This window comes from Phyllopteryx taeniolatus, chromosome 7 (genome assembly GCF_024500385.1).
Source record: "Phyllopteryx taeniolatus isolate TA_2022b chromosome 7, UOR_Ptae_1.2, whole genome shotgun sequence".
NCBI lineage: Eukaryota > Metazoa > Chordata > Actinopteri > Syngnathiformes > Syngnathidae > Phyllopteryx > Phyllopteryx taeniolatus.
The window spans coordinates 25,735,232-25,752,553 of record NC_084508.1 but is presented as its reverse complement, the minus strand read 5'-3'; the positions used below and the strand labels follow the sequence as shown (position 1 = coordinate 25,752,553).

General features: G+C 40.2%; 1 protein-coding gene across 8 annotated transcripts in view; it reads left to right on the top strand.

Annotated features, from left to right (window-relative positions):
* Positions 1 to 17,322, top strand: part of lrp8 (low density lipoprotein receptor-related protein 8, apolipoprotein e receptor) — a 175,824-nt gene that overhangs the window by 131,334 nt on the left and 27,168 nt on the right. For all 8 annotated transcript variants that reach the window (XR_009789510.1, XM_061780495.1, XM_061780493.1 and 5 more), the window contains 4 exons: positions 2,109 to 2,333; positions 3,372 to 3,490; positions 5,790 to 5,929; positions 14,893 to 15,034. Coding sequence is in view for 7 of the 8 variants with exons in the window: in XM_061780495.1 (XP_061636479.1) it covers positions 2,109 to 2,333; positions 3,372 to 3,490; positions 5,790 to 5,929; positions 14,893 to 15,034 (626 nt within the window). In the remaining variant the exon portion in view is untranslated. The remainder of the gene's footprint in view (positions 1 to 2,108; positions 2,334 to 3,371; positions 3,491 to 5,789; positions 5,930 to 14,892; positions 15,035 to 17,322) is intronic.

Below are 17,322 nucleotides of genomic sequence, written 5' to 3'. Positions count from 1 at the left end.
TCAAATTGAGCCTCGCCTGTGTGGAGTTTGCATGTTCTCCCCGTCCTTGCGTCGGTTTTCTCCGGGTACTCCAGTTTCCTCCCACGTACCAAAAACATGCACGGTAGGTTGATTGAAGACTCTAAATTGCCTATAGGTATGTGAGTGTGAATGGTTGTTTGTTTGTATGTGCCCTGCGATTGCCTGGACACCAGTTGACGGTGTACCCCGCCTCCTGCCGGCAGGAGGCTCCAGCATACCCCGACCCTAGTGAGGATAAGCAGTGTAGAAAATGGATGGATGGATATAGTGTGTGTGTGTGTGTGTGTGTGTGTGTGTGTGTGTGTGTGTGTGTGTGTATATATATATATATATATATATATATATATATATATATATATATATATATATTAAACATTAAGCATTACATCTGCAATGTTGCATTCACTTGCAATTTAATTTTGAATCGCAGCACAACTCGTTGTCGACAGTGAGCCCCTCATGAAAACCTTGCGCCATGCACAGCAGTTCAGTTGTGCGTCACTCTTACAGCGCCGGTCCTAACATTTATTCATTCATTTATTTCCGCTCTCGAGAGCATTGACTGCTTCCACCTGTCATTCACTGAGTGTGTGCTTGGGCGTGTGTTCGTGTCTGTCACACCTGGGGTATTTTGTCACCAAATGACAGGTAAGGATAATGATCGTGATTATTGAGGCAGTAAAATTAAACAGAGACCATATGGTTCATTTTCGACAATAAAATGCCTTTCGCATGACTTCCACCCAGGTTGTCACATATTCATGCAAGTGCACATATGCACACATGCATGCATGGTCCCACACGCCGGCACTCGCCCACATTTAACATACACTATATATAAAATGATGGGTTGCGGCCGATCTACGTTCCTACCCTCACCTATGGTCACGAGCTGTGGGTCCTTAGAGATAAGGGGAGAAGCTCGGTCATCCGGGAGGGGCTCAGAGTAGAGCCGCTGCTCCTCCGCATTGAGAGGAGCCATATATATATATATATATATATATAAAATTCACATTTCCAACTCCTACGGCACTTAACGATTTGTTGCCAGTGTATTCCGGTGTGTTTAATAATTTCGATGTTGTTGTCGACGAGTTGTCGACGGCGTCTAGGACATAGTCCTCCATTTTGATATCTTTTTGTGGACAGTAACAATTGAACATGACCTTCGTTTTGCTTTTTGAGACCAGAGCGACAGCTTTCTAAGTCTAATTCCTGAATACGACATTGTAGTTGTTCAGCATCGTAGGAGAATAAAATGATGTCGTCTGCAAAACAAAGATGACTCAATGACTCAAATAAGCGCCATTAATTTTCAGTCCTTCTTAAATATATATATATAATATTAGTGTGTTTAAAAAAACTAGGTTCCTGGAAGTATACTACAGTACACAACGAAGGGGATTACCAAAGATACAGACTTGTTTAGTATCAGTACTGTGTTTTCGTGTAATCACTTATCCCAATCAATTTCTTTTAAATTTAAATGTTCCACCCATGCAGTCATACTTTTTTCATTCTTATATTTGCAAGCATATGTCAGTGGGGTGTAAATTTTGCATTTGCCCATCTTTAAACAAATATGTCTTGTATTGTCTTGTTTGATAGGCCACGTGGAGAGGAAAATAAAGTGCTTTGCCTGACGGCTTGGCAGGAGCGAAAGGGTAGAGGATAGAATGCAGAATTGGTCGGCAAAGACCACATAGAAGGCAAGAAGCGAGATTCAAATAAATTGAAAAGACGTAGAGCGGAGAGTGACAATAACAGAGGAGGAGTCGGCTTGATTTGGAAGGTGCCGATAGAAGTAGACATATTCATTCTCTCTCTCTGAGTGACTGTTTGGTGAGTAGAACGTGGTTGTGATAGCGGTGTAAGGTTTAGTTGCCCTTGACATTATCTTCAAATAATGCACATTCCCTAGCATCTGTTACCCACAAGGAGTCATGTTTCACTGACAGACCAGAATAACAGATCTACCAAGTTAAGCTTTTGGAATTTATTTATTTATTTATTTATTTTTTTCATGTAAAATATAGTAGCACTTGCTAAGGACTTACCAGCACATCCTCTTCTCTTGCATCTACCAGTGCTTACATCAACAAAGCCAACGACTCTTCGCAGCAGCTCACGCTCATCGAGGCGCTCCAGTCCCCCGAGGGCCTGGCTGTTGACTGGGTTCACAAGAACATCTACTGGACCGACTCTGGCAGCAAGAGCATCTCTGTGGCCACGGGGGATGGCCGCAAGAGAAAAATGCTCATAGAAACAGAGCTGAGCGAGCCACGGGCCATCGCAGTTGACCCACACCAAGGGTAAGGTGGTGGAAGTGGAAGTGGAGGTGGAATGGGTTGAATGGGGTGTAAAAAAGAGGTGCAATAAGTGAGCGAGAGACGACAGATCTGTATTGACGCTTGATGAGAAGTGTTTATTCGTACAGAATTATTGCCCATGTATTTCATCAAGATATCAAATAAATATTTGAAGAAAATCATAATTTATACTCCCAGAAATGTATGTGCATTCTCTTATAATTGACATGATTTATTTATCATTGAATATCTTGCTAAATTATTGTAAGAAAAGGCGCTATGGCTCATCTCTGCATGTTGTGAATATGTAGTGTCTTAAAATAATGAGTGTCAAGATTCATGTTGTGCCCAAAACAGTTTGGAATTAGGATGGCCATGTATGGTTTATGTGCAGCATACTGAGGGGGGGGTAGTCTCAAATGTGTAAGCATTGTAACCTTAAACAAAATAGCATTACACCCTCTTTTAAAACAAAAAGACTGCAATATTCACAATATATATGTTTGACTCATTCCGATATACAGTAATTTTCATGACTCACTATCCCTACACTACCATGAAATATATACAGTATGTAAATGAGAACACTTTCTGCTCTCTCAGCGACACACACATGGACAGAAGAGAATAATATATTCCAGCAGATAAAAGTGATAAAACAGTACTTTGGAGAACTATGTCTACTGAAAGTTTAATGGTTCTAAATAACATAAATTGAAAGGTAAGGTCCTCATGAAATACAATAGTGCATCAATGCTGGTGCATTGCTGCTGCTACTAGGCGACCCCATTTCCACAGTCATTTACATGGCACTGTTTTTACTCCATGTCCTATCTAGTTGTTGCATATGTCATTGTGTTGATCTCTTCCTCCGTGGAGTGAACAGCAATTCAAATACAGCTGTATAAGTGGTGTGAAAAGCTGTCTAATAGAATGATTTTCAAATTGTTGCTTCTGTACACAAAGTTTTCAAGGGACAACATATATGTTTGTGAGCTCCCATAAAAAAAATATCGAATGTGTCTGTGTTTCTTTTCACAGGTTTATGTACTGGTCAGACTGGGGAGATCAGGCCAAGATTGAGAAGGCTGGGATGAATGGAGTGGATCGGCAGGTTCTGGTATCAGAGCACATTGAATGGCCCAACGGAATAACTTTAGGTGCATAATAACAGAGAACATGAACAGGAAAGCTAATTGGAGAGAGTTTTAGCAGTTGTTTTGCAGGAAAGAACAATCAATCAACTTAGAAAGCAGAGTTATAATGGTAAAATAGTTGAAGTACTGTCAGCACCATGTGAGGGTTTGGTAGAAGCAGGAGAAGAAAACAATAACGGCGCTGTAACACCTGAGCCACTGTTATTGCTCTTGCTCACTTTGTGTCTGGCCCTCATCTCTCAAGCCAACAAATATGGGCTGTTGAATTAATAAGCCATATGCTCTGTTCTGTCGTTACCTCCCATTATCGCTTTCAACTCCCTCTGCACCAACAGCCAATTTTTTGCCGCTGCTCTTGCCTGTGGAGAAACAGAGTCATACTTGCCACACTCTGTGGAATTGGAAGGTCACTACATGCGAATGAAAAGAAATTACTTTTCAGAGCAAAACAGAGTTGGTGATGTGTACTATAAACCTCAGGGATGAGACTTGGATTGTTTTTTACAGTCACTGATGGGGGCGGGAAGTAACGAAACTTCGTTACTGTACTTAAGTAGATATTTCAGGTGTCTGTACGTTACTTGAGTATTTATTTTACAGGCGACTACTTTTACTCCTTTCTTTTTTTTCTTTATCTGTGCTTTCTAATCCTTACATTCTAAAAATTAGCTTGTCACTTTTAAAACCTTCTAAAGTTAGCAACACGCGACATACGCCGAAAAAACAGAAGTTAGCGAGTCAAGTGCAGTGATCATAGACATCGTAGCTACGACACTCCTCCTTTTAGCCATGTGCCTACAGTGACGCAAAGCTAGTGGGTGTAAAGTGTCTGTGGACGGAATCCAAAATAACAAGGATGCCTGCACATTGCGCTGCATACGGTTGCACACACGTCGAACAATCACAACAAGGGAACTCCAAACTGGGAATAACCTTTCAAAGGTAAGAATATGTTTGGGCTCTTTTTTCAAAAGTGCCTGCAGTGAATGAACCATGTTAGCTTTTTAGAAAGTCTTGCTCGCTGGCAGTAAATTATGTCACGTTTGAGCATTAACATATAATATTGCAAATGCATTTATTTGCCCACTGCTAAAACCAAACTGTTGCTCATTCTCGACAGCTTTCAGTCAATCGCCCTTTTTTTTTTTTTTTTTTTTTTTTTTTAACTGAAGTACATTTGTGTTTACTTTGTACTTTTACTTAAGAGAGTGGCTTCATTACTTTTACTTTCACGAGTTGTTTTTATCAGTACTTTTACTTATGTACTGAATACCAGTACTTTTCACATCTCTGGTCACTGATTTCCTTCAGAACAGTGAACACATCAGGTGATTCACCAAATACCCTATTACCCACAATACTAGGTACACCTAAACAATATATATAATATAGCTCTCTCTCTCTCTCTCTCTCTCTCTCTCTCTATATATATATATATACACACACACACACAAACTTACATTCTGGCCACCTTATAGTGATTTGTTCAATACTGTTTTGGTAAAAAAATATATATACAATAAAAAAGTGAAATAAAAGAATTTTTTTTTTTTAAATTATTGAAGGGACTAAGTTATTTAATGGATTTTATTTTATTATTTCATTTAATTACATTTAATTATTATTTAAGCTTTAGAACATTTTAAATTTGGTCTGGCGACGCCACTGGTTCCTGCTATTGTATGGGACTGTATTTATTTGTGTCTATTGCATTTAGTTGTTCAACAGCCTTATCATTTTTCAGACTACTGTATGTGGGAGCAATGTTTTGGCTGTGAAAATGTAATTTCCAAATAACGTTTGTTCACTTCGCCTACAGTATGTGACAAATATGGTCCCCTTAAATTGCTTTTCAAATCCTGTTGAACAAGCAGAACCACTTTAAGATTATTCTGTCAAGTAGAAACAATTCTCTTTAATATCAAGTTTACCAAAGCCCTACAGTGTCCACACAGAAATGGGTCCCAAAGTAAAGAGGTCTGAAAATTGAAAATTGAAGGTTGAACATAAATGCAGCAGACCTAATCAGTTTGCTTGTGTAGTGCACATATATTCCCCCTAGTAGAGAGGTCAAGCTGCATTATTACGATCACATCAGTGTTTTCTCAACTCATGGGCCTCAGCTCTTATGTGACACATGATTGATTGTGCCGCTAGTTGGCCACCGAATTCATAAACTGCTCACCCTCTGCTTTTTTACTTTTTCTTTTGAATGACCTCTATTGCTTTCTCACCGCTCCTCTTTGTAATTTTCTCCTTGGTAACTGGCTCCATTTTTTTCCGCTCCTTGCTCCATGTCCAGACTTGTCCAATAGGCGTCTCTACTGGGTGGATTCCAAGCTACACCTGCTGTCCAGTGTGGATTTGAATGGAGACAACCGCAGAGTCTTGCTGTCTTCCCATCACCACCTGGGACACCCCTTTGCCCTCACTGTTTTTCAGGTACAGGTTAATCACAAGTATTATACATTATATAGACTTTACACCGATTTTATTGGGCTTATCGGTAATTAGCATTTTATGCTGATCGGCTGATCGGCTTTAATGTCATAATTCACCGATCCATCAATGACATCATTGATCGGCTCCGCAAAAGAGATTTACTCCGCGTCGCCGCGCGCACAGTATATTTGGATCCAAATTATTATAATTATTTTTAGCCGTGTCGCGTGTCGTTTGACGTAGTATTGGAAATATCTGACCGCCAATAAAGTTATTTAAAAAACCAAATAAAATGTCGGCGATGTGGGACAGACAACACGTCTGAGACAGACAACACGTAATGCGTGGATCAGACAACTTTGGTCTTTCACGATTGCACTGTCAGACTACTGAAATAAAATCTTCTATTCCGATACCACCGCATCCCGTATTTTACGATCATTCGACTTCATGTTGTCAACTCAAATGCGACCGGATACACTCGTTACCGTGTCGACGACAACAAGAGTGGAGCGCGCTGACTTTGTATTATAAGGACAAAATGTTGAAAAACGTGTTTTGGTGGTCACTGGTGCTCAGGACGGCAGAGGACGTTTGTGTAAGGCTTGCTTGAGGTATGTTAACGTACTTTTAATACGATACGGCTCACAAGCAGGCAATAAAATGTTATGTAGCCTAGCAAGCTACTGGTACCACGAAAGGTTGGACGTAACATGCCGCCGTTCTGTCGAATCATGCTGTAAAGTTTCAGAGTGGGTGAAGTAATTTAATTCAAAATAAAGTAATTTAATTACAGTAAATTAGCACCCATTATTTCTGTTATGTTGTGATGTTGGTTTGACCTGACTGATTAGAATACACGATATGACGAGAGCAGTGATTTCCAACCTTTATGGAGCCAAAGAAGATATTTTACAATTGAAAAATCTCATGGCACACCAACAAACAAATATGTCACAAAAAGATGATACATTAATTACTGTATTTACTTGCTGCCTTCTAATAGAAGGCCATTCATTTGTTCTGTCTCACTATGCCTCACTGGCATAAATAGAGGAACAATGATACATTATTTATTGTAAATATAATGTTTTGAGCAATTAAGCACAGAAGTATATAAAGTAAATGAACAGGTCATTTAAATAGACACATTTTTCCATCTTGTGATCGGATCGGTGATCGGTTATCGTATTTTTAAATTCGCTGATCAGTGATCGGCCCCAAAAATCCTGGTTGTGTAAAGCCTAATATTATATATTATATCAATGAAACTAATGTGGAGGAATTGATTAGGCAGGAACGAGTCTGTTTGAAAGAGCCAATCCAGTATGATACGTAGAAGGTTCGAACGAAATCCAGTGGCGAGCAGAGTGAAGATGGAGGAGGTGGAATGTGATCAGTGGGACGTACGTTCTTCATTCCTCGTTTTGCTGCACACACTGTGAAGATGAAAGGAAAAGAGGTGGCATTCATCATGTCCAGCTGAGAGTGTGGGTGTGTTTGTCAGTGCTGGTGTTGGGTGTGTGTGTTTCTTGCAGGCAAGCAAGTTCATGCCTGAAGATTGATCACTCTCCATGCTTTTTGTCTGTGATCCGTTCTGCTTAACATACCAACTAAATTAAAGATCCCTCAGCATGCAGCTCCTGTTCCAATAGACCGAAGCCCAGGAGTTGCCTTGATTTAGCTTCATCCTTTTTTCTATTCACTATTTGCAAACATTTTATCCAGATAAAGAAAAAAAGCTTGCAAACTATTCTAATTTGTAAGAATAGTACATTTTGCAGGAATGTATTTACTGCCAAAAAATTAAAGCAGCCATTTTGTACACTACTTCTGGGTTGTAGCGGAAGCTGGAATCCAAGCCAGCTGTCTTCAAGGTGAAGTAAGCAATTAGGAAAGAAATAAAACTTTTTGCCCTGTATGTTAAAACTCTGCATGTCCAGACCGTAAAATATTTTTAAATGATCTTTTGAAAACTCATCCCCCTCATCTAATGCCTCTAATTTAATAGTCATTATTAAAAAAGTCTCCGTGACGGAGATAATTGTCCAATTAGACACTGTACAGACCGGAGGCGTGGCCCGGGAGGGTCCGCTATCCCTCGTTTGCCTTCTTCTACAAGGAAACAAAAGCAGAGCGAAGAGACCAGAAAGGGGAATCTAATAGCGAAAGAAACCAAACTAGGATACACATTGGACCTATTATTCGGAAGGTGGCTGGAGTCAACTCAGACTCCCTGAGGAACTTGATGGACACAAGCGACGTGGCTTCCTTTCTGCTCGACGGGTAAGTCTATCACGTACTTGTATTTTTGAGTGAATGTGCAGTTCCCAAAAATATAACTTTGAACCGATAGTCATAGTGTTGCGCAGCCGCGGTCTAGTACGGCATGAACTAGTTCAGCCAAATAGCATTGCTCGCTAATAATACAGTAGCTAGCGTTTTGACAAGCCATAGCTGCTATGTCGGAATGACTTTGGGTATGTGCATTCTATGAGTGCAGTGCTCAGAGAGGCAGAGTGCCCTCCATTTTCTATGAATTTACGAACAAGCGTGTTGGTAATCTATATTGGGACTATATATAAGTAATATAAAATTCACGTCTACTGGAGCAATGCTTTGAAAATATGAAATGTGGTTCCTCGTTGTCTACTTTGTCTGAAACCTATGTAATGTCCTTGGGGATTTTCCCCATTCCGTATTGGCGATAGGCCATCTTGGCAAAATTGTCTGTTGTTCTCTCCAGGGTCGCAACAATCATCATCTGTCCGGATGTCATTCAACATTCATCTGGCTCTGCATAAAATTCCCTCGTTCAAGATGGTCTCCATGAGGTTTGTCATGTGTCTGCAGTCATGGCAGACACCATTCCTTTGGTCAGGGGCTGACGAGTCGGAGGAGCTTCCTCAGATGTCTCGTGGTGGACATCAAAACATGGAGCTCGGGTCACGTTGCAGAAAATTCTTTTTCACAATATGTGATTGCTAGTCAGTCTGTCAACTCTCTCCTGCAAAGCAGGACATGCTGATTAGAGTTTGTGTTTCTGAAACTAGCTTTAGATTGTTACAAATATTGCATCTATTCTTTCTGATGTCCACAGATAAAAGCCCTTTAAACAACTATTTAAAAAAATTCCTCATACCCATCCCATCCACAAACATTAATGAATAAATACGGTACCATTTTCTTCTATTTTCATTCTTGTACACATACATACATATACATGCAGGGATGTTAAACACATTCTTGTCACGGGCCACATTGTAGTTAGGATTTCCCTCAGATGGCCCTTATGACTGGAAATGTTTAATTGTTTCATCATATTACCTATACATACACAACTAATTGATGAATAACTCATTTTGAAAGCAGAAGTAAAGTATAATGGTATGTTCAGCTATTCTTCAGGTTACTGTAAATCATGGTAGTTGACTCAATTTGCTTTCACGTGTGATTTACAGTTTCTAAAAATGTGTTTGTGGCGGCACGGTGGACTACTGGTTAGAGCGTCAGCCTTACAGTTCTGAGGACCCGGGTTCAATCCCTGGCCCCGCCTGTGTGGAGTTTGCATGTTCTCCCCGTGCCTGCGTGGGTTTTCTCCGGGCACGCCGGTTTCCTCCCACATCCCAAAAACATGCATTAATTGAAGACTCTAAATTGCCCGTAGGTGTGACTGTGCGTGCGAATGGTTGTTTGTTTGTATGTGCCCTGCGATTGGCTGGCAACCAGTTCAGGGTGTACCCCGCCTCCTGCCCGATGATAGCTGGGATAGGCTCCAGCACGTTCCTCACGCGACCCTAGTGAGGAGAAGCGGCTCATAAAATGGATGGATGGATAAAAATGTGTTTGTGTGTAAATCTGTTTACAAATCATGTGACTATGATACAGTGCATAGCGTACCTCCTCGACTGTTACCCAGAGATGTACTCGGCCAGAGGTTGTAGCCTGCCGGGGTCACCAATAGGCGTGCGCTCCTCTTGGGAACTCTGAACAACAAAGGATATAAATTCACCAGACATTACATCTGTACTACAATGTGGAGTATTGATATTTATAGCGTTTATTAAAGCTACTTGTTGCTAAATGGAACTGATCATGAAATGTAACATTCATGCTTATAACTTTCTAACTATAATGTCACAAGATAGTTTTCCACTATTCAATATGTCATCTGTTTATTCATTCATCTTCCGTACCGCTTATCCTCACCAGGGTCGTGGGCGTGGTGGAGCTTATCCCAGCTGACTCTGGGCGAGAGGCGGGGTAAAAACGGTAGTTGTCCAGCTCACAGTGAGACACGGACAAAGAAGAGAGATACATAGCCTTTCCAAGAAATTTTAATATCATGGAAAAGTTTATTTATTTCCATAATTCCATTCAAAATGTTAAACTTTCATAGATTCAGGGCCCACGGTTGAAACAATTTATTTGTTTATTTTTACATAATTTGGGCTTCCACCTCATAAAACCCATGAAATCAGGAATTCAAAAAATTTGAATACAGTAAAGAAATGCAACAAAATTTGGCAGGCCATAAATGTTTCAAACAGAGTGTCACACACTAATAATCTACTAAACTCACCTGCACAGGTTTCCCCAGGTGTCATTAAATTGCTTCAGTTTGGTACAATTGTCTCAGTTGGGTTCAATATGGATTAGACTGCAGACTTGACAACTGGCCAGAAGACAATCATTGATACCCTCCATAGGATGGGTAAGCCACAAGTCTCAAGGTCCAAGGGTTTGGAGGTAGATGGGTAAAGAACAGAACCCAAGCTGCTTGAGGTCTAGTGTGAAATATCCACAGTCAGTCATGATTTGGGGTGCAATGTCCAGTGCAGGTGTTGGTAAACTCTGCTTTCTTAAATCCAAGGTCACCGCAACAGTCTACCAGAATGTTTTAGAGGACTTCATGATTCCTTCTGCAGAGGATCTGTATAAAGATGCAGATTTCATCTTCCAGCAGAACCTGGCCCCTGCCCATACCGCCAGAAGCACCAAAACCTGCTTGATACCCATGCCATCACAGTGCTTGACTGGCTAGCCAACTCGCCGGATCTAAACCCTATTGAAAATATATGGGGTATTATCAAGAGGAAAATGAGGGGCACCAGACCCAAAAACAAAGAAGAAATGTGGGCTTCCATAACTTCCAGGCGATGCCACAGGCTGATTGCCTCAATGTCACGGCGCATCGAGGCAGTAATTAAAGCAAAGGGATTGCCAACCAAGTATTGAAGATTAAAATATCGTTTTGAAAGTACCATATTTTGATTGATTTAATGTGACCCTAATTTTTTTATTTTTTTTTTCCGTCAAAAACTGAGAAGTAAATGGTGATTTCTTCACAGTATTCAGATTTTTTGAATTCCTGATTTCGTGGGTTTTAAGAGTTGGAAGCCCAAATTATGTAAAAATAAACAAATACATACTTCAAATTGTTTAAATTATGGGCCCTGAATCTATAATCTATAAAAGTATAAGTTTTTGAATGGAATTATGGAAATAAATAAACTTTCCCATGATATTTACATTTTTTTGGAAAGGGACTGTATATGTTTTTTCTACACAGTACGGTTTTGGTACGCAATCTTGAAAGAAATTGGGTGTAAAAATACATAAATAAATAAACTTGCGGTAAATATCACTGAGTTTTTTTCAGGCAGGTCCTGGATTCTACTTAATATTTTGAACCATGTTTTTCTTTAAATAGTATCTTACATCACAAGTTTTTTGACTGCAGAATGTTCTGAGGTCCCACTAGGTGAAAAAGCTGTTTTATACACAGGCCTAAATCAAACAAACAATTTATAGGTTAGAATAATGCAGTAATTTTGACAATAATGTTATGCTAATGTTACTGGCATTTCAAGTTACAGTATATACATACATCTTTTACCTAATCTTAATATAGTTGTCAGTGTGTGATTGTATTGTTAACATCAAATCTGTTATTTCCTCATGAGACAACATCTTCAAACTTCTTATGAGTACCGAATGTTTATTTACTCTTACTATCCATAAAACATTACAGCGCTTGTTACTGAGCATGCCTCGTTCCTTCACAAACACACATGGGCACAGTGATATTAACCTTTGCAGGCTGTGTGTCAACCTCATGCCACCTCACCACGCCCTGAGGAAATCTAGATGGTAGCAGAGAGTAATGTCCTATTTCCTGTGTCATCTTCAAAGTCATGTAATTACATTCTCCTATCTGATTGACTGAAGGGTGTATAGGCAAAGATGAGAAGGGGGAAAGGAAGAACAAGGGAGAAGTAAACAGTTGGAACAAACACTGACAAGAGGGGAAATGAAGGCACTGATTTATCCTAAAGCCACCAACATGCCGCAGAGGAAAAAAATTAACAGGTTTAAAAAGCCTTTTACAATGATTTCAACTTCTAAAATGTGTGTGGTGAACTCGCCTACCCATTAACAACTAACATTGGAAATCTGAACAGTGTACCTTTGTCATACTAACTATATGTAATATATACTGTAGATTACAGTATATGCTCATTTGTGAAATTTTTATTCTGGGGAATCTAAAAATTGGTACAGTTTCACAAGTTTGCAAACACTCATGGGCAAGAATGTCATATTAATCAGTGCCAATACTCCGTGTTAACATGGCTATTTGAATTCAACAGCCGTCAATGGCATTGACTGAGTTAATTTGGGGTGCTTAATGATATATTTGAACTATTCTTTTTCCAGGGTGGAACGAATATATAACGTACAACTAAAGTATGTTTTTTTTAAAAAATGGGTGCACAGAGGGTTAACAGGATACTTACGGCCTCAAGTATATTGATATACCCCAAATAATATTTGTTTAAATGTCCCTTAGCAAGTTCTTGACCAGGTACATTTTGCACCTGGGCAAAGTGAGTCACTTCAAAGTTAATAGGGAATCAAAAGTAAAGTAAATTAATGTATTTACATGTGGGTATCTTGTGGCGTAGTGCCTAAGATCCTAAATTATTTGGAAATAAGTCACTTAATTCTCATGAGAAGACACCTCCAATGTGTATGTTAATTTTTATCGTGTATGTGGCGGCACAGTGATCAACTGGTTAGCACATTTGCCTCACAGTTCTGAGGAACCCGGGTTCAAATCCGGCCTTGCATGTGTGGAGTTTGCATGTTCTCCCTGTACCTGCATGGGTTTTCTGTGGGTACTCCTCCCACATCCCAAAAACATGCGTGATAGGTAAAGTGAAGACTGTACATTGTCCATAGGTATGAATGTGAGTGTGAATGGTTGTTTGTTTCTATGTGCCCTGCGATTGGCTGGCGACCAGTTCTGAGTGTACCCTGCCTCTCGCCCAGAGTTACCTGGGAGAGGCTCCAGCACGCTTGCAGCACTAGTGAGGATAAGGGGTACGGAAGATAAATTAATGAATAAATGTTTTCATATGAATTCTAAATAAGAAAAGTCATTCTTTTCAGTAGGACAAAATGGAATGTACCTGCCAATCAAGCCATACACGTAAACACTCAGACGTGAGAAGCGGTGGATCAGCTCAACATCCTATTCATTTTTTAGCACTCTAGTTAAAGAATAATTTTAATCTACTGATCACTCCCAACATTTCAGATATGTAAAAACATCTCTTGAAGTAATGGCCTCAAATAGAAATAGAAACAAGTTGCAAGCTTGCAGATAGATGCCCATTTTTTTTTTTCTAGAAGGTTCCTTTGGGGAAGAACCAATCATCAAGGTTGGTTGGAACAGTCACATCCATTCAGGTTAACTCTCATCCCTGCAGCAACTGATAGGGGGCTCTCTCTCAAATGGCTCTGTGCTTCATCATGTGTAAAACTTGACCTGTCGTTCAACACATGAAATGTTGTATTTGATCCGGTTAAAGGCATCTGTAGCTTTCAGGATAAGGGAATATGACAGTTTCACATGTTACATGAGAAAGAGGAGAAAAATCCACTCTCAGGCAGGTAGTTGTCCTTAGAGACAAAACCATTGAATGAATAAATGTCTTCATATCAACATGGTTGATATTTATTTCTTTGTGTGTCAGCACTACTGTCATGTGAGTAAAGGTTATCTGAAAAGGGTAACATTTAAATGCAGCTCAGAAAGGTTAAGTCCAACCCAAACAAATAGAGCTTTGACCATACCAGTCTGACGTACACTGATAGGATTCACTTTGATTCACAAACCATGTCTGTGTTTGATCCACAATAATTCGGTCGATGATAGGAATACCGTAAAAGATTAAAAATGCAGAGTTACAGAATTATGTGAAATGGTGAGTGCAACGCAAATAGCAATTTAGCCAGGCTGCAGAGAGCAGACACTAACCGTTAAATTTAAATGACTGTACTAAATCTTTAGTTATTTGGTCATCACCCGACCTTCCAACTACAATTATAATTAAATGCTGACAGATATTTTTCATTAAAAAAATAACCTAAAGATTGTAAGAGCTATATCAAGGAAGAGCCTCACACTTTGATTTTGTACAGAAAGTATCCATACTTGTTTGAGGAACTGACATATCGTCACTTCAAAAATCAGAGTTGATGTATTAATGAACTAATGAAAAAAATGACATACCCAAACTCTAACACAATAAACCAACTGCTTTAAAATCCAAAGTGGTTCATGGCAATCATTTTCACGTCCGCATCATGTCTGCTGTGATGGTGGAATGTGTTGGGCCTTCAGCATTGTTTTGAAGAGCCTTGCTGCAGAGGTTTGGGAAGTTGCACTGAAATCCCACAGGTGCATTTTATCAAGGAACAAAGGAGTATGTTTCTACTTGAAGTTTGTCCTATATCTGTGGTTGCGATGGCAATGAAATGACCGCACTTTCAGTCAGTTCATAGTCTCTAATTATATTAACTCCATCTTCAGAATTACACGGGTACAGTGTGCCATGCGCCTTTGTTTCGGGATAAATAATTGTTTGGCTTAATTTGTTCCTTTTTCTGTCCAGGATCGCGTATACTGGACCGACTTGGAGAACGAAGCAATATATAGCGCCAACCGCCTGACGGGGAACAATGTGTCGAAGGTAGCAGAGCACCTCAACAATCCCCTGGATCTGGTGGTGTTCCATGAGCAGAGGCAGCCAAAAGGTGGGCCACTCTGCACACATTATTGCATTGATACATGCAAATTATTGCCTTTTGTTTTCTTTACACAGCACTACCTATTTCAAAAGTAAGATGTTGTATAGTACATTACATCCATCCATCCATTTTCTGAGCCGCTTATCCTCACAAGGGTCGCGGGAGTGGTGGAGCCTATCCCAGTTATCTTCGGGCAGGAGGCGGGATACACCCTGAACTGGTTGCCAGCCACATTTAAACAAACAACCATTCGCACTCACATTCATGCCTACAGGCAATTTAGAGTCATCAATTAACCTACCACGCATGTTTTTGGGATGTGGGAGTAAACCGCTGTGCCCAGAGAAAACCCACGCAGGCATGGGGAGAACACGCAAACTCCACACAGGCGGGGCCGGGGATTGAACCCCGGTCCTCAGAACTGTGAGGCAGACGCTCTAAGCAGTCGGCTACCGTGCATAGTGAATATTGTAAACAGCATTAATTAATTATTTGGCCAATGTTACCATTTTCTTCAGCGATGAACAAAGAAGCTGTTGTATATGAGCAGATTTGTGAGTGCAGTGTGCTTCAGTTTCTTCCAAGATGGATGTGTCATTTGAGTGACAAACTTGTGTTAGTGCATCACCATGGTCCTTTGCATTTGGCAAGTGACAATTAGAGATTATATTTTCATGCCTCATTTCCTTTATCCAAGCTCAAAGCACCTTTGTCAGTAGGGAATTAACTGCATTGTCTCATTATAAGTCAGACATTTCTGCTCAAAGACATATCACAGCAATTAAACATGTTTTCTTCAAAATGCCAACAAAAGCATGGTAAACACTCATGTTCAGCAAGACTAAATGAGCCCCTGAATTGCTGTGAAGATACGATATTTCTCAGCCAACCCAGTCCCTTCCTTTTTTCCTCTTAATCAGTTATTCATTCTAATATAATTTGCTAAATCATAGTTGAAACAGCACCACATACTAATTCATCTATATACATATTCACATACTGTACATACAGTAGGTACGGAAAATATTCAGACCCCCTTAAATTTTTCAGAGTTTGTTATATTGCAGGCATTTGCTAAAATCATTTAAGCTTTTTTTTTTCCTCATATATTTCCCATATTGACAGAAAGAAACAGAATTGTTGAAATTTTTGCAGATTTATTAAAAACGAAAAACTGAAATATCACACGGCCATAAGTATTCAGCCCCTTTGCTGTGACACTCATATATTTAACTCGGGTGCTTTCCATTTCTTCTGATCGTCCTTGAGATGGTCCTACACCTTCATTGGAGTCCAGATGTGTTTGATTATACTGATTGGACTTGATTAGGAAAGCCACACCCCTGTCTATATAAGACCTTACAGCTCACAGTGCATGTCAGAGCAAACAAGAATCATAAGGTCAAAGGAACTGCCTGAAGAGCTCAGAGGCAGAATTGTGGCAAGGCACAGATCTGGCCAAGGTTACAAAAACATTTCTGCTGGACTTAAAGTTCCTAAGAGTGCGTGGCCTCCATAATCCTGACATGGAATACGTTTGGGACAACCAGAACCCTTCCAGAGATGCAGTCGGGAGATGGGCGAAAGTTCTAGAAAGTCAACCATCAATGCAGCTCTCCACCAGTCGGGGCTTTATGGCAGAGTAGCACGACGGAAGCCTCTCCTCAGTGCAAGACACATGAAAGCCTGCATGGAGTTTGCTTAAAAAAACACCTGAAGGACTCCAAGATGGGGAGAAATAAGATTCTCTGGTCTGATGAGACCAAGATTGAAATTGTTGGCCTTAATTCTAAGTGGCATGTGTGAAGAAAACCAGCCACTGTCCAATACAGTCCCAACAGTGAAGCATGGTGGTGGCAGCATCATGCTGTGGAGGTGTTTTTCAGCTGCAGGGACAGGACGACTGGTTGCAATCGAAGGAAAGATGAATGCATCCAAGTACAGCGATACCCTGGACAAAAACCTTTTCCACAGTGCTCAGGACCTCAGACTGGGCCGAAGGTTCACCTTCCAACAAGACAATGACACTAAGCACACAGCTAAAATAACGAAGGAGTGGCTTCAGAACAACTCAGTGACTGTTCTTCAATGGCCCAGCCAGAGCCCTGACTTAAACCCCATTGAGCATCTCTGGAGAGACCTGAAAATGGCTGTCCACCAACGTTCACCATCCAACCTGACATAACTGGAGAGGATCTGCAAGGGGGAATGTCAGAGGATCCCCAAATCTAGGTGTTAAAAACTTGTTGCATCATTCCCAAAAAAGACTCATGGCTGTATTATCTCAATATGTG